A 25,956-nucleotide genomic window follows, 5' to 3' on the forward strand; every position below is an offset into this window, starting at 1 on the left:
ATTCTCCTTACCAACTCCAACAGATACCACAAAAGCTACATGTCTCTACAGAAACCAGCCATTTTAGAGAATTAGAATTCTAAAAAACTCTTCTTTAATGCAAAATATGTAAATATTTGAAGTGGGTGGCTAGTTTGTTCCCTTGATTCATTAGCTAAAGAAACGTAAAGCCAGCAATGTTAAATAACTTGCTAAAAGTTGTTCATCCTAATGTTGCCTCAACAGGAGGGAACTAGAACTCAGAATGTCCCTGCAACCTGGGCTAGGGGGAAGGCCAGATGGCTTCAACAGAGGTAGGTCTAGAGCAGGCTCAGAAATACATCACAGAGGCCAGCCAGCCCCTAGGAAACAGCAACAGGCTAGGAAAAGCTGCCCATCTCCTATGGGTGAGGAATGAAGAGAAGATGCAGTAAGGATGACCCATGCTGAAAATTCATGTGTCCTGGGTCTGGAACCAGAGCCCCTGGGCAAAGGCAGCTGATCTGACCTTGATCCAAAAGACAGGGATACTTTCAAATCCTCACAGATTTCTTCAGTGCTTTTGCTTCATCCTCATTCAGTTGCTTTACCCAAGTTTCAAGGTTAATTAAACTAACAAACGTGCCCAAGACTTTTCAAGCTTCTGCCAAAGAAAACATTCAAATCTCTAAGAAACTCAAATAAAACCATATGCCATCCACCCCCTTCTCATTATCAAAACCAGTGATTGCATAAATTTCAAATTACTCTAAGTAGAAAAACAAACACCAGAAACCCACAGAAGGGTGGCTGCAAGTCTCTGCTCAGGGACCTGATGGCGGAGGGCTGGGGAGATATGACAGCCAGAATGAAAAAAAAAAAGCAGAAACCCACTCTTGGCTCCAATTACTGTTCTGGGTGTGGCTTTGGGTCTAGCTGAAAGGCAGGGCACAAAATTGTCTTGATCCAGGTGGCTGTCTGAGAACAGTAACATTCCGGGGGAGAAAGTGGCATAGAAAAAGAAAAAGAAAAAATATGTGATTATGAAGGGAACAACGGGAGCGGGGTAATTTAAAGACTATCTGGAGAGATGGCTTAGCGGTTAAGCGCTTGCCTGTGAAGCCTAAGGACCCTGGTTTGAGGCTTGATTCTCCAGGACCCACGTTAGCCAGATGCACAAGGGAGTGCACGCATCTGGAGTTCATTTTCAGTGGCTGGAGGCCCTGGCGCGCCCATTCTCTCTCTCTCTTTCTCTGTCTGTTGCTCTCAAATAAATAAACAAAAATTTATAAAAATAAATAAATAAATAAATAAAATAAAGACTATCTGGAAAAGATAGAGAATGCAAAACTCATCCCCCCAGCCATTTCTCACAAAAGAGACTAAAATAAGGGATAGATGCAAGGGTACCTGAATCCTGTGTGGACGTGATATACCTTGATAAAACAGCAAGAGTGCACCTAAAATAAAGAAGAGAGAAAGATGGGAAAGGGACAAGTAGATGGAGATATATACATACATACATACATACATACACACACACACACACACACACACACACACACACACACACACACACATATATATAATGAGAGTAATGGAAAAGACACTCTTGTAGTGCCACATTAAAAGAGACAAAAAGAAGGGGTACTGAGCAGTAGGGAAGGGTAGATTGTAAGGAGATAGGAGAGGGAGGGTAACTCACTGAATGTGCAACTCATTTGCAGTTGTGACTTTTGGCAGTATGCTAGTGTTTTAAATAATCAGAACAATAAAATGAAATCAAAGAGAGGTAAATGAAGTTTGAATACTGTTAGAAACAAATAAATTGCATTGTAACTAAATAGCACAACCACACTCAAAATGAAGGTACCAGGTAGAGTTGTAACCCAGTAATTTTTGAGCATAGAATTTGCTTTTGGCATGTTATGTACATACATACACCTATGTATATGTAGTATGTTAATGTATGTATGATATGTGTACATATGTGTGCAGATGTGCATGTCTTGTATACATACCTGTGCAGGCCAGAGGAAGGCATTGGTATCCTCCTTAATCACTCTTCCTAACTATTTCCTTGAGACAGTTTATTATTGAAATTTAAGCTCCCATTTTTTGTTCTGTTAAACTAGCTGGTTAGCGAGCCCTGGCACTCTCTCTGTGTTTCTAACAAGTATTCATGGCCATGCCCAGTCATCTTTTGCTCCTAATATGTTGCATCACAAAAGAGAAATGCAAAAATCACACTTTTATTGTGGCATCACTTACAGAAATTTTTGGAAGGAAAAGTTATGCTAAATTGCCCATGTATGTCAACATATAGTGTAAAGGCCCAAGAAAAATAGCTAGGAAGATCCACCTCGGATATCCAGGTTGAGGAGCATGGAGGGTGTGATCCTGAGTAGAGACTGAGGGAAGTTCAACTGCTTATCAAGTTTTACTTACTTTTTTTTTATGTTTTAAAGTATGTTTGTTGTGGTACAATTCACATACTTTAAAATTTACTCACTTTGAGTGTATTCAAATACTTTTAGTAAATTTGTAGAGTTCTATAGCCATTTCCCAATCTGGTTTTAGAATATTTTCACTCCCATCAAGAGATTCTCTCATTCCTACTTGCAGTACGTTTACACATGATCCTTACAGCAGCTGTAGACACAACTAACCTTTGTGTCCATAGATCTATGCCCAGCTGGGGAGCGAACTTAGGTGCTTATGTATGCACAGCAAGTGCTTACTGGATGAGCCATCTTCCCAGCCCACAAAAATTTTATTACATATGTTTTATAAAGAAAGAATAAATAGAATAACTTTTATTACAGTTTTGCACAGTGTCACAATATAGCATGCACTATGGGGATGAATAAATCAGTAACTAATCCCAACAATGATGTTTAGAGTCCTGGTTCTCACTGCACAAAAAAGATGTTGCAGCTATGAGGAGCAGTAGATGAAGAAAAAAGAATTCCATGGGACTACAGAGGTGGGCAGAAGGCTAAGGAAAGCCTTCCACTGGAAGGTACCAGAGCAGTAGCTCCTTATAAGCTTCCATCAATTAACACTGCATTAGTTATATTCGTGTCAGTGTAGCAAAAGACCTGATAGAGCAACATAAAAGGAAGAAGGATTTTTTTTTTCTCTCTTCATAGTTTCAAAATCTACTCTATCACATAAGACAAGGCAAGAGTTGTTCGGACTGTGGTGGAAGAAGCGGAGGGAAGAGGTCCTTTATATCCTGGTGAATTCAGAAGCAGAGAACAGTGATAACCAGGGGCCAAGCTCCACCCATCAAAGGCTTGGTCCAAGTTACTTGCTTCTGAACTTGTCCTCCCCTCCTCACGTTTCCATAGCCTCAGAAAATGGGGCCACCAACTGAGGAACAAATATTGAAAGCATGAGCCAATGCAGATATTTGAGATTCAAACAATAACACACCCAGACTCTGGGTTCCATATATTTCCTCACTGGAAGTAATCAGTAGTCCTTGGCAGAGGGGGCATGTCAGGGTTAGGGCAAGGAAAAGGCAAGATGAATTTGGACGGAATAAAAGGAAGGAAGGTAGGGAGGGAGGGAAGAAGGTAGGGAGGAAGGAATAAAGAGGTAAATGAAGAGTTAAAAATGATGAGTCGAGGCTGGGAGGCAGCTTAGTATAGCACTCTTTCTATAGGTGTGAAGACCTGATTTTGGCTTCAGTTTCAACAGTTTCTTATTTTCAAAATGAAATATTTTGATTAATTTATTTGCAAACAGAGTTACAGAGAGAAGAGAGATAGATTGAGAGAATGGGCATGCCAGGGCCTCCATCTGCTGCAAACACACTCCAGATGCATGTGCCACTTTGTGCATGTGGCTTTATGTGGGTCCTGAGGAACCAAAACTGGGTCATTAGGCTTTTCAGACCAAAAACCTTTACTCTTTACCCAACACTCAATCCCCACAGTTTCTTTTACTTAGTGTAGAATGAGTGAAAACTTCCTATAGGAAAATCGAGAAATACATGATTTATAAGCTTCAAGTCACATGCCATTCTGAGAGGCAGAGTGAAATCTCACCCTGTCCTGCTGTACGTGTGCATGTCCCTGTTGTCTGAATTGTCCATGTTGTGTGGACTGCCACCTGCTAGTCTGTCTGTGTTGTCAGAGCAACTGTGGCACTTTCACTCGTGTGTTGAATTAGCTGTTTTACTTTGTAATAACCCCAAAGGACAAGAGAAATAATGCTGGTAATTTTATTACAGTCTGTTGCTTTAATTGTTCTATTTTATTATTAGTTTCTATTAATCCCTTAATGAGCTTTATTTATACATAGCAAAAAACAGTATGCAAACATCCATCAGTAAATAATGGTGATAATTTCTGAGAAAGGTATCATTAGGTAACATCGTTGAGTGAACATAATTAGAGTGTCGACATGCAGACTAAGCTAGCCACAGTGTCATTAGATGATGGGATCTCATAGCACCCTGTCAGATACGTGGTCCATAATTCACCGTGCCGCCACGTGGTGCTCGGCCGTGTACAGCATGCAGTGTTCTCCTTGGTTGCAGGTGCTATGGTTTTGGAAGGTCTTGGAACAAATAACCTAAATTGCTGTTGATAGGACTCAGTTAGAAATCATATTTGTAGCCAAAGTAATCAATGGCTACAATATTTCAGGAAGGAATTGCCTGTGTTTGCTAAGACAAAACTGTGAAATTTTGATGAGCAACAGGACATCTACATATTCTCAGAATATCTTCTCCATTCAAATTATGTATTGACCCACAATCTCCATGGGGTGACCTGCATCCCCAATGAGGAAGGCCTCTTCAGAAAAGGGACAGGGAGGAGGGAAATAATTGTACCCACATGTGCTGTTTACATACTAAATATGTCCATATCTCATAAAAATAACTATGTATTGATTACAAAATAAAAGATAAAAACTTACCGATGTAGACACTTGGCAGGTTCTGACTTAACAAGGTGATAAATGTTAGCACTTGTATGTATCAGACACATGAATGCAATGTGGGGTTCCAAGAAGGACCCAGCATCAAGACAGTGCTGTTCTCACCACTTGTGCTCATGGAAGCTTCAGAGAAGCCAGGTTAAGAAACACTCTGCTCTGCAACTGACTTCTCTTGAAAGGATGTCAGAGGAGCAGAGGAGGGAGGGGAAAATAATGGGACTAGAGGGAAGGGAATGGAAGGGAAGTTGTACAAATCAGTTGCATAAAGCAAATCATTTCACATATGAGATTCTTGAATGAGTAACATTGACAGCTCAATGTAAACATAACTGTATATAAGATTTTGGACTCAAAAAACTCACAAGAAAGGACATTCATTATTAGGGCAGGTAGGAAAGAGGAATGAGGACTATAGGTCTGATTGCCATACAAAATCAAGGTGTTTCATGAAGTTGAATAGTAGATGAGATTAAACAAGAGAGTGCCTTCTTAAAACAATTCACAAAGTGGATCTTTTCTGCAACCAACTTTCAAAGTATAGAAGAAAAAAATGTGAGAGAAAGAAAATGGAAAAATGAACTCGGGAAAAAAATAGTGATAGTTGACCTGAAGGAACATACGTGGTAATTCTTTACATTGTTTCTGCAAATTGTTCCATGTGTGTACTTATTTCCAAAAGAAAGTCTCAAGAAAACAAAAGGAAGAAATCATGAGGGAAAAGTACAGACCTGTGTACCATCTAAAAGCCCATAATACTCAACATGGAGTTAGAGCTCCACGCTGGGTATAATTGGGAAGATGGTCACTCCTACAGCCTTGGCAAGGGTTGACTTCCTTAGCTCAGGATGCAGACAAAAGTCCACTGTGGTCACAGTGGTGCCAGGTCATCTGCTTTGAAAGGCTGCTCTCATGCCACTATTTCAGGTTCTTTCTAATACCTATTATGTTTGCCATGGTTTCTTCTTCCCTCCTGTTCCACGCAGTAGCTAGTAACCATATTGACAGTCACACCCCCACGTAGCTCTGAGGAGCATGACAGCAATAACTATAAGCAAGACGGGGAGAGGGAAGCTTCAGAATACTTCAAGCCTTGCATTTCTCTCTGTTTTCCTGCATTCAGAAGGCATCATTAACAATGAAAATAACATATTTAGTTTGCATTTGGAATTGTGCTTTTCTGACTTTCCCTGAGATTCTTTTCTGTGGCCTGAACAAATATTAAACCATGAGACTGTGACAGGTCATAATGAAGTGGATTAAGGCATTTCTTACATTTACATTTTCATTGAATGAGATAAACATTGTCATCTTTCTATGGCACACTCTCCTATCAAGCCATGATTTGATTTTCTACCTGTTCAGAATATCAAATCTTGTATTTCTGAAAATCGTAATATATGTTTGTGAGCAAGATGGTAAGACAGAAGTCATCCCTGAGATATTTATAATAGTACTTAGAGAAAACTTGTCAAACATACTTCTAAGAGATTATTTGGGATCCCGAGGAAGTATATTTAGCAACTGTATTGAATGACTTGTCACATAGTACAACATTACATTGATTTATTTCTGTTATTTCTGTATCTCACTGCAGGCAGAGAATTCAGCATTGGCTTTGGAAAATGAAAATCAAAGGGAGCAGTATGAGAAGTGTCTTGATGAGGTAAGGTGAATGAAAGGTCTATAATGAGATGGTAGACTAGGTAGACCTCATGATCCAAGTTTGGGGCATGCATGCTACTTGCTCCCAGATCATAAAAAAATTCCTGCCAGAGAGAAGTTATATACACATGCCCATTGGGAAATACTAGTGTGAACCTCTCTGTTTGTCTCTTCTCCCTCTCTGTCTGCTCCATCTCTCCTCTGTGTATGTTACTCTGCTCTTTTTTTTCTCTGCATGTTTCTTTCTCCAATCTCCATATGCTTATCTGTGCATGTTTGTGTGTGCATATGTGTGTGTGTGTAAGCGTGTGCACATGTTTTCTCTGTGAGCACATGTGTCTATTTTCCCTCTCTCTCTCCTTTGCACCCTCCACTTGCACTTTATAATTTTTTAGACAGGTATAGTTATACTCTTTGGTTATTGTTTTATATTCTTGAGAACAGTTGGGATATGCTTCACTGTGTGATAAATTCCTTTTGTCCAAGAAGTGTAATCCTTGGCTGTGAATAAGCACAAACCATGTCAGGGCACATTGCGTGCACAATGGGATGCTATCTCTGAAAAGCGAATCTTTGATAGAGTGGGTGGGGAAAGCATTTACAGTTGGCAGCCAGAGGAGGAAAATTCAGCAGACTGAGTGCAGACCCAAAAAAGAAAGGGATGTGAGGAAGAAAATCTGAACTGAATAGAAAAAGACAGGACCATATACATGGGTGAGCTCAATAAATGTTATGTGATAATAGTGATGAGAAGAGGGAAATCATGGTGGCTGTTTGATAGCATCTGGGAGGCAAGGTGTGTCGAGCTTTCATCTTCCCCTCATGCAGTCCTTTCATACTCACTGCCATAGAGGACTGTTCACACCGTGGCTTCCTGCCAGCTTTGAACATTTGCCACACTGAAAAGTTGTCTCCTGGGATTTTTTTTTTTAATTAGATATCTTCTCTAGGCATGTGCCACATGCCCTTCAATTCTCCTATATGCAGAAGAATCTATTGGGGGCATGTTAAAGTATAACTGAACAAACTGTAGCAAAACAAGAAAAAACTATACCTAATCCCATTCATTGCCTTGCTTTACTTGTGATGATTACCAACATATCTTCTTTCAATTCTCCTTGGTAATAGGTAGTAAAACATTTGTCAATCTCATGTTACTTATTATTCGTTCCACCTGTGTTTCCCTCTTCTCTCAGAGACAGAGATGCCAAGTAGATAAGGATGACTTTGAACTTCTGATCATACAGTCTCCTCCTCCTAAGTGCCAGGATTATAGGCACATGCCATCCTGTCTAGTTTACATGATGATGGGAATTGAACCCAGGGTATCCAGTGTGCTAGCCAAGCACCCTCCAGCTGGGCTGCTTCAGTCCCTCACCAGTGTTTCTTAATGTGTGAGCTCTGGCACCGCAGCATCAATTCTTCTGCAAACTTGCATGGAATACAGATCCTCTGATGTCACCCCAGACCCACAGAAGCAGACTCTCCCAGCAGGGTTCAAGTCACCTACTTGTGTGGTCAGCAGACTCCAGCTGATGCCACTACATGCTGCCCTTAGAGTCCGGTCTGCATAACCCTTTGCATTTTGTACATAACATGTTGGGAAGTTCCCATGCTATCCCTAGAGAATTGTTTAATATTTATTATTTCAATTGTTGAATATTTCTGTTTATACTGGTTGCTCCAGGGGAAAAAAAATGTTTGGAGTACTCTACACAATAAGGACTCAAAAAGACCAGAGTATTCATTACCATGTCCAGTGTTAAAGGAATCGTGAATAATAGTTGACATGAAGGGGTCATAGAGCCTCAGCATCTGTGAGGTCAGTTCAACATCCCTTGCCCTGGATCCCCAGGCTCTAGTCCAATCAAAGTTTAGGTTAAGAAAGGCCAAGGTATTTAAAGGAACAAATAATGCCCTTGGGTTGGATATATTGATCAGCAAAGTTTCACTTTAACCTTTTGCACAGAAATTTCCAATGAAACCTTATCTGTATTCAGAAGCCAAGTTCACATGGTGCATGCCATAGAAGCTCACCACAGTTCTCCCATGGGTTATCCTACTTCAGCTATCAATAAGCACACAGCTTTCCTTTATAGAAACCAAAATTTGCTTTCTGTGTGCTTCCCTTACTTGTGTTCAGTAGGTTTTGTAATGTACAAAACATTAATGATTTGCTTCAGTGGGGCTGGGGAGATAACCTAGCGAGTGAAACACGTGCTCTGAATGTGAGACAATACCCGGATCCTACATGGGTACTCTGTATCTGGACATGAGTGTGTTTATATGTGACCCTAACCCCAGAGAGGTGGACACAGGAAAACCTTCCACACATTCCACCCAGCTCTTCCTGTGTAGGCAGCAGCAGACACGAGACCCTGCCTCAAAGTAAAGATGAGAACCAGCATCTGAGGTGGACCTCCGGCCTCCACACACACCATTGTCCATCCACAACCCCCCACCCCCACAGACATACTCGCATCCTTCATACAAACACAGACATGATAGCAACAGCAACAACAATGAAATTTTTTCCTTAAAAATTATTTCCTTAAGCCGGGCATGGTGGTTCACGCCTTTAATCCCAGCACTAGAGAGGCAGAGGTAGGAGGATTGCCATGAGTTTGAGGCTACCCTGAGACTCCATAGCGAGTTAGAGTCTACCCTGAGAGTACATAGTGAATTCCAGGTCAGCCTGGACCAGAGTGAGACCCTACCTCGATAAAAAAAATAATAATTTCTTTCAAAAAATGCTTCCACTGAAGGCTGGATGTTTAGAGAGAGGCTCCCTCTGTTCCTAATTGCAAAAATTAACAGTTGCCAGAGAGGTGATTTGCAACAAAGAACTACCTCTGAGCAACACACATGTTTTGTATTCATGAATACTGGTCCCTGATTGCACACACCAGTTGTTTTGTAACTAATTGCATGAGGTAGACAATCCATTTCCATGCTTTGTAAAAGAATACTCTCAAAGGGCTAGTTCGATGTAGTAATAATGCCAAGTGGAAATTCTTTTCAAGGCTTTTTATACTAATTAGGCAAACTAACAAGGTAAGGCCTCGTGTAAGTTATTTGCTTGCTGGTAGGTTTCATAAAACATACTCAGGTAAATAGCACATGAATTTAAAATGTTCCTTAAGCCTGATTGCTATTTTCTGGAAAATGGAGACCATATTGAGGATTTGGGGTAGACATTGGGGAATCTGAAATTCTGTCTGTGCTTTCTTCTAGTAAAGGCAATTTATTAGAAGTAAGAAGACCCTTGTGTACGGACAGATACATAAGCCTACATGTACCCCGGCTTGGTCGGTGGACATCCATACAGATTCAGACACACACACAATGCTTCACTGTCTGCTCTCCTGCTGTCTACTTATATTTTCTTTTTAGTACAAAGGTACAACCAGTTTTCATCTCACTTTTCTGTGGGAACTTCAAGGTTTTCATGCTTAAATCTGATTTTTTAGTCTAGTTATATAATGTGCAGTTTTCTGGCAAGCAGTGAGTTGGTATTTATTGACAGTAGTTCCTTAGCCACAATTCCTTCCAGATCCGTGTACAGAGGCATAATGGTGTATATATAATAAATATAATAGCATCCCTTGAAATCATGGCACTGCATTTCCATGGAATCAGTTGTCTCCTGCAATCCTGAACTTCATGTACTGACTAGAGAAGTTCATGGCATCTCCAGATTAGCAGCAGTGAGTGGGCTAGTGGATCACAAAACAAGGAGTGAGAGAAGTCTGTAGAGCAAAGGAGGCACAGCAGAGATCCCAGCAACTGAGGGGAGCCACCGTTGGGGAAGGTAGAGTGGGGCAGGAAAGGGCAGGCTCAGAGGAGCGTCCTTCAGCAGGAGGAAGAAAGAGTGAGCATGCAGGTCCAGAAATGTAGATGGCCCTCACGCTTACCAGCATGTTGGATTTGCCACAGGAGCTTTGAAAATGCTGTTTTGTGCTTCTTCTCCCAGATAGTCTGATCAGACAGAGCTCATGGCAATTGGCCATTCACATTTTAGAGCCCTCTGGAGGATGATAATATTCATCCAAGGTTAAGACCCAGTACAATTGAGTTTGCCAATTGCCACATTTTAGGGAGCATTTTCAGAAAGCACACAGAGGAGGATGGCAGAGTGATGATGGTGACAGTCGTAGATACAGTAATAAAATAGCATGAACCAAGAGGAAATTGTTACCTACTAGCAACCAGGCATGGTCACATGCCTATAATCACAGTATGTGGGAGGGACAGCAAGAGGATTGATGCAAGTTCAAGGCTAGCCTGGTCTACATAGCAAGTTTCAGACCAGCTAGGACTATAGGACTGAATGATGAAATCCTATCCCTAGATAAATAAATAAATATTTAAGATTAGAGAAATAGCTCAGTGATTAAAGCTCTTGTCATGTAAGCCTGAAGACCTGAGTACAATTCTCAGCACCTATATAAAATGCCAGACACAGTAGTGCACACCTGTGATCCCAGGAAGGCAGAGACATGCGGAATCCTGTAGCTCGCTGGCCAGTTAGTATAGCCTGATTGTTGAACTCTAGGTTCAATAAGAGGCCCTGTTACAAAGAATGAGATGGCGATCAATTGAGGAAGACACTCTATATAGAAATCTGTCCTTCGAAACATGTGTGCCTACACACTTGCCTCTCTGAATACACATGTACTTATGCCATACCAAATGCACATGCAAAAAATAAAAACTACATACAGAAGCCTAAACGTGATCCTAGCATTCTTCAAAGCATGCTGTCGAGATTTCTCCTGCATCAGAGAGATGTGATGTACATGTAAAAAATAAATCATATTCTCAGATCTCACTCAGTCTTGCTCAGTCAATATGCAGGGAAACAAGGTTAGCATTTTTGACAAACATGGCATGTGACACAGGTTCTACCCAGAAAGCTGAAGAAGCCACCCACCTCCCCCGCCATCTGAGTCTGACCACATCCTTAGACTCAGCCTAAAGACCATCACTGAATGCTCACAAAAACAAAATGTGTGAATCGATAAGGAAAAGAACCTATGTTGACCTCTAGTCTCCACATGCACACATGTGCACATCTACACCTGGACATATAGGCACACACACACACATATGAACATCATAACACACGTGAAAACATTTCACAGTTTTGGCTGTGAAGTGAGTTGAAGGCTAGCCTGGGCTACATGAATCCTTTCCCCCAAAAGAAAGAACAGTTCTCACTTTATACATGCTTCAGATGCTGTGCCTAGGGTAGGACTAAGGAATCGTTATCTGGACGGCCTCACACATCCTATGTCTGAGCCCTAGGTAAGTTTGAAAGTCAGTGTCTGGAGAGAGGCCATTGGGATATGACCTGCTCTTTGCTTTCTCATGCCTCAGCCTACTCCATAAATGGATCAGGAAGTGGGCACACAGTCCACTCCTTCTGCCCTGCCCCCTGAGACTTCACCTCCATTATGATCACTTTATTTCTCCTGGCCCAGTGTGATTCGTGGCTCACCCTAGGTGCCTAATACGTATCTGTTAAATGACTAAGTGACTAGCAGCAGGAAATTAATTTCCAAGTTAGTTTCCTATGATCCCACATACATATTTAGACTAATGCTTCAGTTATCTTCTCAGAGGTGAATAGCAGTTTATTATGTACTAACCGCAAAGATAGTCCAGAAGCCAAATCACTTAAAAAAATAGACATACTCAAAAGACCAATTAGAGGGCTGAGGAGATGGCTCAGGGAGCATAGTGCTTGCCATGTAAGCATAAGGGCCTGCGTTCAGATCCCAGCACCCCAGGACAAGCTGGATGTGGTGATAGGCAACTGTAATTCCAGCACTGGGTTGGCAAAGACTGGAAGATTCCTAATTGGTAAGCTTCATGTTCAGTGGTCATTGTCTCAAAAAATAAGCTGAATGGTGATTGAGGAGACAATGTTGACCTCTGGCCTCCACATAGACATGTGCATATACGCACTTACACCCACCTACATCAATGTGTGCACACACATGTGACCATGCATACACACATGCACGTTACACACATGTGAAAATTTACCAATTTGTCTTAAAAGACATCATATGGCTTTGACTGGAGACAGCAATGGATTCAAACTCTGTCAAAGCAGTCCCCATCCTGTGGTATATGGAGAATGTAGGTATCCCTTTTTGTCAGGCAGGACTGCTGTACAAAATAAATGACTTGCTTACTGAGTGCATTTCATATGCATATAACTTCACCCCACACACACACACACACTCCCCTCTTCCTGTACAAATAAAATCCCTGTTCTTAACTGCTTACCTGAAAAGGCCTTACATCTACTCTGAAATTTGCTCCGTTGACTCACAGTCAACAGATGGAGTGACTACTTTACATTTGGCCCTGTGCTTGGTGGCTTCTCAGATCTTGTCTGTTGACTGTTGCACTTCTCACAATTTCAGAGACAGTCCCCCTACTCTAAAGATGAGAGAAGACCAATTGCATCCCACCCATAACATGTCAGTGTATGACAGCAGCACAGGCCATCTTCACACCTAAGACTTTGTTAGGACCATGGATCGATAGTCGTACTGTTTTCCCTCAATACAGGCACCTAACCTCCAGAACACAGGAAATCCTTTAAAGGCTGTTCTTTTTTTTTTTTTCAAAACACAATATTTTTTTCAATTCTATTTGGAGTTACCTTGCTCCTGTGACGTGCCTGCACAGTGGAGCAACAGCGGGTATAAAAGCCTGCCAACCAGCCAGAAGGCTCCTGCCTGAGCATGTGACCTTCCTACCCTCTGTGGGGTTCAGCCTGCAGCTTCAGACTTCCCTCTCCACTGATCCCCTTCTCAACTTGGTGCGAATTGGCTATCTCTGAATACACTCGCCTGCACGGCTTCTCCTTCAGCCTTGGGGATGTTCTGGAGTCAATTAACAGGGTCAGTAGCCTCATCTTGGCTTCCCTCTGCTCCCCTTCCAAGGTACTACCTGGAATCCGAACCCAGTCTGCCGAAAAGCCTGGCAGAAGGAAGAGGTAAATCGTACATGGGTAGAAATGGCCTATTCCTGATAGAATTTCTAGTGCAAAAAGGGAGAGGGTCTCCAGCTTCCTGAGCACCCCTGTCTCTTCTCCGTGCCTCTGTCACCTTCCAGGAGCTGAGCCAGGTGGACTCCACGAAGAGTCTGCACAACATTGTCACACAAGCCAGCAGCAGAAGGAGCTTTCAGCCTTGCTATGGATATCATACATCCCTCTAGCCCAGTCCAACTGCTCTTTTCCCTGTCTTTGAAGAGTAAGCTGCCAGGTGCCTCTGGAAGTTATTTGTTCTCATTAGCTGGTCCTGCCAGTGTGTGATTATTGGAAACCCAAGTGCTTAGAGTGCATTTTCAGAGCATTATAGTGAGGGGCCTGTCCAGGGCATCATCTTGTGAGCCTATTAGAGGCTGCAGGTACAAACTGCTAACAATGGCTCTGCTGATACATCTGGGAAGCCAAACTGTTAACTTAACAACAAAACCTAAGAAACTGTCTTCATAGACATAAGAAGGGAAACATGTGTACAACCCACCTGTTCTTCTGCAAAGAACCCATGAGTCCTTCTGAGTAATAAAATTCTATGCCAGTAGCTACAGAAATAATACATTAGTGTAACTTTGTTCAATTTTTAGGTAGAGAAAACAATTGTCCAAAGTACATGCCGGAAGGAACTATGTACGATATAGAGTCTGTAAGCCTATAGGGCAATGAGTTGGATTGCAAAGATATAGCATATTTCCCCCTGTGGGCTGTTAGAGTTAGGATATTACTCTACGTCTCCCATTAAATCATGGATAGAGTTATTTTATGTGACCACTGTTACAGAGAATGGCTTAAGTGAGGGAACAGTTTGGAAAAAGAAAAGAAAATATTGATATTAGGCAGTTTTATGAGCATGTAAATCAAATCCAAGTTTGAGGGTAAATTATTTATGGCATGAATTAACTTGGGTACATTGTTCCTGATTCCACCTGCATGGATAGCTCAATTCTTCTGATTTTTTATTAGGCAAAAATAAAATAGATGATGCATTGTTTGATTTTAAATTCTCGACTACTTATAAGTTGAAAACAATGTTCAAAGCTAAAAGATTTCACAATTATGCTATCAGTCATTTTGCATAGACTGAAATTCATTTGTTAATATATTGTTGAGTATAAATATGCAATTAATGGACAAATAAAAGGCCAACTAATGAAAGTAAGGTTTATTTTGCTCTATGGTAATTTTGGAGTTTGATTCTAGAACTTTAACCTCACTGAAAAAAAATACTTTAAACATGCTTTTCTTTCTAAGACCATTCCTAGTTTTAGTGACTGATCTTCCTTTTTTACTTAATGTCATCAAGATAAATTTGGAAAGGTTTCTGATGAGGGTAAGTTTCTTTTGTGTACTTAGGGAGAAGGTTCGGTGGGTAAGAGTACTTGTTTCACAAGCAAGACGATCTGAGCTTGATCTCTAGCCCCCAAGTAAGCACCCAGGAGTGGGCACAGATGCTTGTAACTCCTGCACTGAAGAGTCTGGGTGTAAAGGATGTCTGGAGCTCCCTAGACTGCCAGTCAGGTTCAGTGAGAGACACTTTGTCAAGTACATAATGTGGAGGAGCACATGCAAGCTACCTAATCCCTCATGGCCTCCACATGTGCATAGGCACATCTGTACACATGCATGTGATACACACGTCATGCATTGTATACTCACATCCCCCAAGTAATCCCTTTTGTACCTACAGTTAAACTAATAAGTTGTGTGTAATCTAATTTTGTCATATATTGCTTATGGTGTGAATGGTGTGGATTCTGCTGGCCAAAAGTTAATGATAGCCTATGTTTTAATTTCCTTTTGGATGTTTGAGTAGCCAACTGTTATTAAGGATGTGCTATTTTGTCAATATTGAATCAAGACATAATTAAGTCCCATGATAACATCCTTACTCTCCTTTGTTCCATGATGCAAGGCAGGGAAATAAGCACACAGACCAGAGTGAAAAAGATGAATGCATGACCCACAATTTTTGGCTGAATGTGAAGATAGCTATTGTGATAACATATATAGTGCTGTCCATTATGTCATTGTATGTCCATTGTGTCATTATATTCAACACTCTGTTGTTACCAGATACAACTATATTGCACTCTTCTAGCTTCATAAGTAGCTGCTCAGAAAATTTATATAAATTAAGGAAGGAAGAAATACAAATTAACACACATAAGTACTTTAGTTCTGGCCAATTTAAATACTCTAACATGGGCATTAATGCCATCAGACCTCAGTTATCACACTCCAAGTTAGGTACTGGCTGAATCTGTTGTCTTCAAAGGGTTATTAAGGAGTCTGCTTAATATCACAAGATGGTTTCTGAAAGGAATTTTACAGGATTGGGTATGATAATTGATAGGGTAAAACTCCAGAACCTTTTTATTTTTCTTGACAGGGTCCTATTATGTAGCTTATGCTGCCAGTGGTGGTTTCAATGCATAGCCCCGTAGACTCAGATGTCTTTTTATTAACATTAAACTTCCTACTTAAGTCCCAGCTAGGCTTATCCTTGCTGTGGGTGGGAGGGGCATGTCACTGAGGGCAAATCTTAAGTCCAGCCCTAAGGTGTGTACAGAATCAGTGTGAGCTCTGACTGTTGATGCTTCATGCTAGTGCAGGTTTTTCTCCCTCTCTGATGTGGACGCAAGAGTGAGGCCGTTCTTCTGTTGTGATATAATTTCCTCTGGATTCTGGAAGCCTGAAGTAATCCCTTTACTCCCATAAACTGTTTCTGGTCTTATGTCTGTCCCAGCAATAAGAAAGTAACTGCAACACTGGTCTTGAACTCAAGATTCTGTCTCAGGGTCCTGAGTGCTGGGGTGCATATTTCACTACATCCTACCTTCCCACTTGCATTTTAATTCTTCTTTGTTTTAATCTTGGTGTGTGTGATGTTTGTGACTCTGTATATGGAGATCAGTGGAAAACCTTGTGTGTTGGTCCTTATGATTGTATCTCTGTGTGGGTCTCTTGTTTGTGCTGCGCACATCAGACTGCCTGACCATGCGCTTCTACTTATTTGCCCATCTCCAGCTCCCATGTTGCAAAAGGCACAGTGGAAGTACAGATGAATGCTACTGCTTCTGGATTTACATGGGTGCTTGGGACCTGAATTCAGATTGTCTTGCTTGCGCAGCAAGCCTTTCAGCCATGGAGCCATTTTCTCAGGCCCCTAATTGAATTTAGCCATATGGGCACTTAACATCAAGACTGTGATAAAATTGGGTAGATAGCTATTTTTAAACAATTTCATATCTGAGAATGAAAAAAAAAAACAATCTTTGAACACGCAGGTGGAAATGGTGAATGGAGAATGTTTTTGAAAACCCAGAGATTTATTCCCAGTTTTACATGAACTTCTAGCCTGAACAACATCCCAACCCCACTTGTCTGCCAGACACTAAGAGGGGCTGGAATGGCCAAGGCTGACTTAAATTAATTATGGTTCACCTCCTTGTCTGAGGAGGGAGCAGATTTCCTAATGAACCTAACTCAGCTGGGGCTTAAAGAAGATCAAACCTCATGTACCCATGCAGTGGTGAGGGCTGAGGGTGTGGCTCCATTGGAAGAGTGCTTGCCTAACATGCACAAAGCCCTGGGTTCATTTCCCAGCACCACATGCACAGGGCATGATGGTCCATGCTTATGATCCCAGCTATTGGGAGGATGATCACAGCTATTGGGAGGTACAGGAATGAGGATCAGGAGTCTGAGGTCATCCTCACCACATAGTGAATTTGAGGGCAGACTGAAATACATGAATCCCTATAATTAAACAATAACAACAGTAATAATAATACTAATGTTATTATATTATAAGATAATGTTATAATACTTACATAGTAACTAATATTATATATATATGAATGTATGTATATATGTATAGTAAGTAATATATTATTAAGAATTATGTTATTATGTTTTGTTTTACAGTGCAGAAACTTACAATGATTATAACTTACTTTTTTATCAGATAGATGTTCAGACACAGAATTTAAAGTTCCAGATACTATTGGTACTGGTCTTGTTCTATTTCTCTGCCCAAAACTTACTTAATGTATTACTTCCATTCTCAAGGTGGCTGCTGGCTGCTGAATCTCAGCCATCACTTTTTTAATGAAGTAAATGAATATTGTGTTTTATGATGATATCTCCATGTATTTTGACCATTTTTATCTCCCCTCTTACTTGTTCCTGTCCTCTCTACTCCTCCCATTCTACTGGGGTCACCTTTCAATTCACAGATAGATGACTTCCTACTTTCATGTCTGTTTTTTGATTATAGATTTGTTTTAAAAAACTATCATCTATCTATCTACTATTTATCTATCTATCCATCCATCCATCCTCTATCTATCTGTTTACCTACATACCTACCTATGATAGAACACTTGTGATACTTAACTTTCTGAGTCTCTGAGTCTGGCTTTTTTTTTTTTTTTACTTAACTTGATGAATTGAGTTACATTCATTTTCTTACAAAGCTCTTGAAGCCATTTTATGGCTGAATAATGCTCCATTGTGCAGGCATTCCACATTTTCATTGTCCATTCATCTAATGGACACCTAGGCTGGTTCCATGAATTGTCTGGTATGTCAAACATGTGAATTCATGTGCCTGATGTTTAAAGACTTGGGTTCTTTGGGTCCTTTGGGAGCAATATAGTTGGATTGTATTACAACATGTTCAGGTTCCAGAAAGAAAAAATGAAAGAAGATTTTTGTCAGCCAACCCCATTTTTACAACTTCTTGTAAGCACAAAAATTCATTTGCTTATATCTTATAGGCAAAATCTTTATAACATGGGGACACAAGGGAAGTGGGATGTGCCCAGCCAAAAGCAAAACTTAAAAAAATGAGGTTCTTCTACTGAGGAAGAAGTAAGTGGCTACCAGACTGTCTTACAGGTGGCAGCCACAGGGGATGACCAGTACGACGTGTTGTCCACAGCCTGCTCTATTAAGAGTTCTTCGAGAAATAGTGAGACTAGGGCTGGGTAGGCAGGAGAGTCAAAGGAGCTTCTAAATCAGCAAAGTGTGGACATTGTGTACAGATAATTAGGACCATGTTTTGCACTGCATCATTTTCTGGCCTTCCTGTGATACTTAACATATAATAGATTATTATTTTCCCAAATATGGTAATGAGAAACTCAAGGTATAAGTGATAGTTCTACTCGAATAATGTTAATTAGCCACAAGGTCACCTTAGGAAATAACAAAAAATATTGCCTAGAAAATAATGAGATCTTCTACAGGTGGAGGGAAAGGGAAATAAGGGGCTAATTAGCTACAGTAAACTATAGGAAACTTACTGGTAAATTAGAGCGCACTCATAAAATGTTCTCATTCTAAGTGGCAACTTCCTTTCCTTTTTAAAGGTAGCCAACCAAGTTGTTCAAGCTCTGCTCACTCAAAAGGTAGGTCACCTTCTGCTTACTTTTTAACATGCTCATATGAATTAATATTGTCAAGCTCAGGAGTTGTGGTTGATAGATGAGACTCTTTTCTCTCCAGTTACTTAGGTTAGAGCCCTGTGTGTTAGATGGCATGTGAAGGAATATCACTGAATGAGCAATGGAATTACACAACTTAAACTTTTGTAAAATAACATAAAACTTTTGAAAATTAAAGTGTCCTAGTGTACTTGAAATAGATGCATATCTATCATGGTATGTAGTGAATGCAAACTTTGAATGTATTGTCTTGGTTTCTTCCAATTTATGTGACATGAATGTCAGTTTGGGAAGAACATCGAAAGAGGACTGAGATTTGGCAAGAGGTCTTTGAGTTGGAAAAGTGATTTAATTTCTCAGTCTTCTACTTTTTCTACATAACGGGCATGGCGATAAGCCCCCCTCCACACAAACAAGCAAGCATGGGTCTCTGTGGGAATCTATACATGGAGGGTGGAGAGCAATTTCTCAGGGGAAAAGTACTGTGGTTAATATGAAATAAATGAAAATCTCGATCAGCTTTCCAGCTGGCTATGCATTCTGTCTCTACACACATGCAATCACTTAATTGGGCAGAGTGGATAAATGCAGGTCATTGTTTGCAACTTTGGCTGGTTTGGTGCATTTTATTGAATGTTTCCTATATTATCTAGCCATATTATCACTTTCTCAGAGGCTAACCTCTGTCTCTTCAAAATCTTGTTTATTCTGACTTTTCTTTTTGTAAATGGAGAGTTTATCTCCCAAGAGGAGCTATAAGCTTCTGTCTTGGGTCCAAGAGGGTATAAGTAAAGAGAGCAAAGTCATGCATTCCACCTTAATTTTCTTTTTTATGAAATAGAGACGGGGGGGGGGAATGAATTAGCACACTATGGCCCATAGCTACTGAAACTGAACTCCACACATGAATGCCACCTTGTGCCTCTGGATTATATGGGATCTGGGGAGTCAAACATGGCTCATTAGGCTTCACAGGCAAGTGCCTTTACTGCTAAACCATCTCCCCGGCCCCCAACTTTATTTTCTATATGTGTTCATTTACATATGTATGTCCATGTGTTTGCAGATGTACATGTGTATGCAGGTATGCATGCATGTGTGTGTGTGCATGCGCACGCACGCATGTCCATCCATCTGCATATATGGAAGCCACATCACAGACTCAGAAATTGGTCTTCTCAAGTGCCATCCACTTTTTGTGAAGCAAGGTCTCACTGGGCTGGAACTCCCCAAGCAGCTAGGTTAGCTGTGCCATAAGTAACAGGGATCCTCTTGTTTCCACTTTCGTAATGCTGAGAATATAATAAACATTACCATGTACAACTTTTTTGTGTATGTGCATCATGAGGACTGAACTAAAGTCCTCATGCTTACAAGGCAAGCATTTGACCAACAAAACAATTTACCCAGCCTCATCTTGATTTTCTTTAATACAAAATAATCCTATCAGCATAAAGAGATTGACTGTTTCTCCTGTACATACTTAAATATTATTTGCATCTATACTGCCCAAAAATTACGATAGCACTTTTGCTAGACTTGTGAAAAGTTTCCTTCTACAAAGGTATATGTGTTTGTGTGTGTGTGTGTGTGTGTGTGTGTGTGTGTGTGTGTAAAATATATATAAATTTTTTAAGGTAGAATATCACTCTAGCCAAGGCTGACCTGGAACTTATTTTGTCGTCCCATACTGGCTTTGAACACACAGCAATCTTCCTACCTCTGCCTCTCCAGTGCTGGTATTAAAACTGTGTCACCATGCCTGGCATCTACAAATAATTATAACTCTTCAGGTTTTGCATTAACATCATGTATATGAAGAAATTCAAGAACATTTATGTAGTTAGAATTATGTTCCATTGTGAGAGATAGATGTCCAAAATACAAATGGCATAGCTAAACCAAAGTAACATTTCTATCTCACATATAAATTGACAGGTAATCAGTACAAGGCTGGTATGGAATCTCTCTAAGTCCATAGACTCTCTAGCTTCACTTATTTTTCTGTGGGACACAGCCCTCATTTCCAAGGTTTGATTAATGCTCCAAAATAGCTATTTTGGCTCCAAATATTGCACCCACATTCCAATTATGAGAGGACAAGCAATAATAGGCAGAGATAAAGAGCATCATACCAGCTATCTTTCAAAGATAGAATTTTTATAGGTCAGATCTACATCTTTTTAAACAAACCATAGTCACAGAACCACACTTAGGAGAGCTGGTAAGGAATTCCTGCTTCTGGGTAGGTGCCCCACTGAGAGTGGATATCTACTGTGGAGAGGGGCGAGAACCCGGTGCTGGGAAGAAACTCCTAGTTTCTGTCCAATATAATGACGGGATTTTCCTCTTTTTCAAGGCCTTGCTTTCTCTAGTTTTTCCTTCTCATTGAAAACTCTGCTCACTTTATTACCAATGAAGGAACTGAAGGCATCAGTGTTGTGGCCGTGAATGCAGCTGGTGAAATACTTTTCAATCTGGTCACTTTGATGGTGCCTCAAGTGTCTGGTACAATACAAAGGAAGGAAGGCAGGACCCTTCAAGTCAACCACCAAATGTAGCTGCACAAATCCAAATGATAGCTAGTAAGCACTTCTGTCTGCTGTGGTGCAGGGAGGCAGTCAGACACAGAGAGACACTGCCACGCCACTGCAGGTCTGAGGGACACCACAGGCAGAAAGATGTGCAGGGCTGTCAGAGAGCCCGTAGGACCACGCTCTCTGTGCCTTCTAAGTCTTCCAGGGACTCTGAAGTTGCTGGGGGGAAAAGAGGACAAAGATTTCCTTTTATTTATTTATTTTTTTGGAACAAATTGAGGATTTGGAAAGTAGGCCAGTCAGTACAGTACTTGTCATGTGTGCATGAGAACCGGAGTTTGATGCTTAGAACCCACATTTAAAAAACAATCCAACTATATTGGTGCATATTTTTAATCCCATCAGTGGAGAGGTGGAGATGAGAATTTTCTGGGACTTCCTGGCCTGCTGGTCTATTCTAATTGTTGAGGTTCAGGCCAGTAAGCGTCTTTATCTCAAAAATGGTGGACAGAGAGATGAGAGATTGCTCAGTGGGTAAGAATGCTTGCTGCAAGCATGAAGGTCTGAGAGCACTTGAAACTTCAACTGATTCCGCATCACCCGCATAATTCTCAGCACATGGTCACACATATCCCTAACCCCAGTTCTGTGGGTAGAGAGATGGGAGAATTGCCAGGCTCATGAAAATGGCAGATCTTCACATCTCCATGTTCAGAGTGACTCCATCTAAAACAACTCAGGGCTGAATTACACAGGAAGGACACCCAACGTCTCTGGCCCCCAAATGTTTTTGCACAAGTATATGCCTCTTCACTTACACATGTGAGCACCACACATACACCCCACACTGTGCGTACAAAGAAAAAAGGTGAACAGCATCTGACAATTGAAACCTGAGGTGTTCTTCTGTCCTGCACACACACGCACACATGCACACACACACACACACGGGCACACACACACATGGGTGCACACATACATGCCTCCACACTAGCATCCCCACACACAAGTTGTTGCATGGAATTATAGGCAAATGTGAAGTTTTATAATGGTTTATTGGTCCTTCCAAGAGGAAACAAATGGAGCCTATTTCATGTCATATCCTGAATTGGTCAGACTAGCACCCTGGTGGAAAAGAGTCTACCTTCACCAATGGGAAGCAGACAACTTTGTTTCTGTACTGTTACTATCACCTATCACTAGTTCATATACTTCCTGATCCTGATTCCATTTCTCTCTGGATCCCTTTAAATAATCTACCTTTACTCATTTGAATCAATAGCACTAAGGTGACAGCATTAAACACGTCTCACTCTGGTATATGCCTTCCAATCACAGGGCCAAGCCCATAAGTGCAATTGAAATCAATAATGCCGGCTATGGATTTCATCATCATTAAGTCAATTTTATTGCTGCAAATGTACCTTTTCCAGGTCCTTTAATGATTTTTTGCCGCTAACACCAAACTTGGAAGAAAAGCAATTTCTCTCGAGTTAATTTCCTTCTAGGTCAACATTGAGAATTACATACATGTTTGTAGAGAATCTAAATGATTATACAGAGTGCATTCATTTTTGGTGTATGTGTTGTGTGGGTATGTATATATGTATATGTGCGCATGGGCACATGCACACCAAAGCATACATACAGAAGTCAGAGGATAATTTTCAGTGTCAGTCTTACCATTCATGTTCTTTGAGGCAAGATCTCCCACTCATCACTATTTTGCCAGGCTAGCTGTCCCCTAAACATACAACAGATTTTCCTGGGTGTGCATACCTTCTTGCCCATAGATATGGCTGAGATTCCAGGTGAATACCCCAGCGTTTAGGTTTTTACGTTGTTTCAGTGTTGATAATTTAATACTCATGTGCTTTATCCACTGAGCCATCTTCACAGCCCTTATTTCTTTAACAATGGAAAACAAGAGGCCTGTGTGATAGAATCGAGCAATGCAGTCATTGTGATAGAAACATGAAACAATTCTGTAGCTACAAAGTGCTCCATACTCACCACGTATTTGGTCCTGTAGGAGGGGCCGTGGACCATCTGTGTCCCCTTCTGCAGCCACTGTGAGTGTGAAATCTGGTTTCTAAAGTATGCCTGCTTATAATTGCTGGACATTTAAAGCAACCATAGCGACCTACATCCAGCACATAAAATGCACTATGACATTTTGCCCACCCTGAAACCCTTAGCATGGTGATACTCACTTATAATCCCAGTGCTGGGGAGGGAAGACTGGCAGATCTCTGAAGCTTGCTGACCAGCCAGTCTAGCTGAATCAGTGAGCTCCAGGCCAGTGAGAGTCCCTGTCTCACAAAAGGCAAAAAGGGAGCTAGGGTTATGGCTTAAGAGTAAAAATGCTTGCTGTGTAAGCTTGGTGACCCAAGTTTAGACCACCTAGAAAACCATAATCTATAGTAGGCTTCTGTAATCCTAGCATGCCTACAGTGAGATGGGAGGCAAAGTCAGACAAACCTTCTGAAGCATACGGGCCAGCTGCATTGTCACATACATGTCTCCCCTCCTCTCTTTCTCTCTCTCTCTCTCTCTCTCTCTCTCTCTCTCTCTCTCTCTCTCTCACACACACACACACACACACACACACACACACAGAAAGAGGGAGAGGTAATAAAGGTAAACGGTGGTGGTAGTTTGGATGGGAAATGTCCCTCATAACCTCATGTGTTTTGCATACTTGTAGCTGGTAGAAATTTGGGAGGCAGAGCTGTGCTGGAGGTGGTGTGTTGCTCTAGGTGAGCTTTGGGGCATTGTATCCAATTTCCCCTTTGCCACCACTCAGCTCACTCTCACTGCTTTCTATCAACTCCTGTGATAAGATGTGATGTTCAGTCTATGCTCTGCCATCATTTCCCTGCCATCGCGAGGCTTCCCCTTGTGACTGTAAGCTGAAAGTAAACTTTTTCTCCCATACATTTCTTTTGGTTAGGTGTTTTATACAAGCAACACAAAGGTAACTGTAGCAGTACATGAGGAACAACATGTAAGGCTCTCTTTTGGCTTCTACAAGCAACACATTCACCCTGAACATACACAACCACATACACACACACATGCATGCATACATACATACATACATACATACATACATGCATACTACACAGAGATCATATCATGTGACTAATAAGGACTATGGCGCATGCACTCAACCCACAATCTAGTAAATTCCTGTGACAGATACCACTTCTGATATATGTAAACCGTAATAATGTTTCACATAAGTCACATTTTAATGAATGTCACCAGTACTCCAGTGGTAATATCTGTGTAGGCCCTGTTTCTTAGACATCAGTGTTTTCTTAAATTGACTTCAACCTGGAACTGGTGATGGTTTTGCTCTTGACATGCATATAGTAACTGTGCTTCCACAGGGATTAAATAGCAATGGATTCAAAAATTTCGTTACTCCAAGTGCAGTTGTAACTGATCTGAATTACAATATATAACTCCTCCAGGGAAACTGTGGTCTGGTATAATTGAGAAGGGTGGGAGGTCTTTAGGGATGTGTGGCATTGCTCAGTACACCCCTCCATTGAGTTATAATCCCTTAGTTTATTTCTAGTGGATAGTACTTTAAGAATATTGCAAGCCGGGCGTGGTGGCGCACGCCTTTAATCCCAGCACTCGGGAGGCAGAGGTAGGAGGATTGCCATGAGTTCAAGGCCACCCTGAGATGACAGAGTTAATTCCAGGTCAGCCTGGACCAGAGTGAGACCCTACCTCGAAAAACCAAAAAAAAAAAAAAAAAAAAAAAAAAAAAAAGAATATTGCAAAGCTAACAGGTCTATTTTCTTGAACCCCAAAACCATTGCATTTTCTTATAAGACAGTGAACATGATCAAATTTTTGACATTATTTCCATGTGATAAAATCACATATCTAGTCTCTTTTGTGTGTGGAGGGGACACTTGTATATGAAAGTGTAAAAGATTAAGGCAGGTTTCAACCTCAGTTGCTCTCCACTTATTTTACTGAGGCTAGGTCTCTCACCTAAACCTAGATTTTTCCAACTGAACTAGTCTCTCTGGTCACCTTGCCCAGGAATTCCCTGTCTCCTCTTTTTGAGCATTGAAATTACAGGTGAACACAAAATCCATGTGGAATTTACCTTGGTGCTGAAGATCTGAACTCTAGTCTTCACACTTGAGTGACAAGCACCTTGTCCCCTGAGCCATCTTCCCAACTCTGGTCCCCTTTCTGTAACAATAAGGAATACTTGTATTTTCGGTGAGGTCCACTTTTTGAGTCTGAAACTCACTTAGGAAAGTGATGAGAGGGGAAAGGTGGTCTATATTCTGCCTCTAGGCAC

The 25,956-nt window shown here is 41.0% G+C and overlaps 1 protein-coding gene across 6 annotated transcripts in view; it reads left to right on the forward strand.

Moving 5' to 3' along the window:
* Positions 1 to 25,956, forward strand: part of Nckap5 (NCK associated protein 5) — a 1,019,391-nt gene that overhangs the window by 773,659 nt on the left and 219,776 nt on the right. For all 6 annotated transcript variants that reach the window (XM_004659647.2, XM_045151370.1, XM_045151371.1 and 3 more), the window contains 2 exons: positions 6,506 to 6,574; positions 19,012 to 19,050. In XM_004659647.2, the coding sequence (XP_004659704.2) occupies positions 6,506 to 6,574; positions 19,012 to 19,050 (108 nt within the window). The remainder of the gene's footprint in view (positions 1 to 6,505; positions 6,575 to 19,011; positions 19,051 to 25,956) is intronic.

The sequence above is a fragment of the Jaculus jaculus genome, chromosome 5 (genome assembly GCF_020740685.1).
Source record: "Jaculus jaculus isolate mJacJac1 chromosome 5, mJacJac1.mat.Y.cur, whole genome shotgun sequence".
NCBI lineage: Eukaryota > Metazoa > Chordata > Mammalia > Rodentia > Dipodidae > Jaculus > Jaculus jaculus.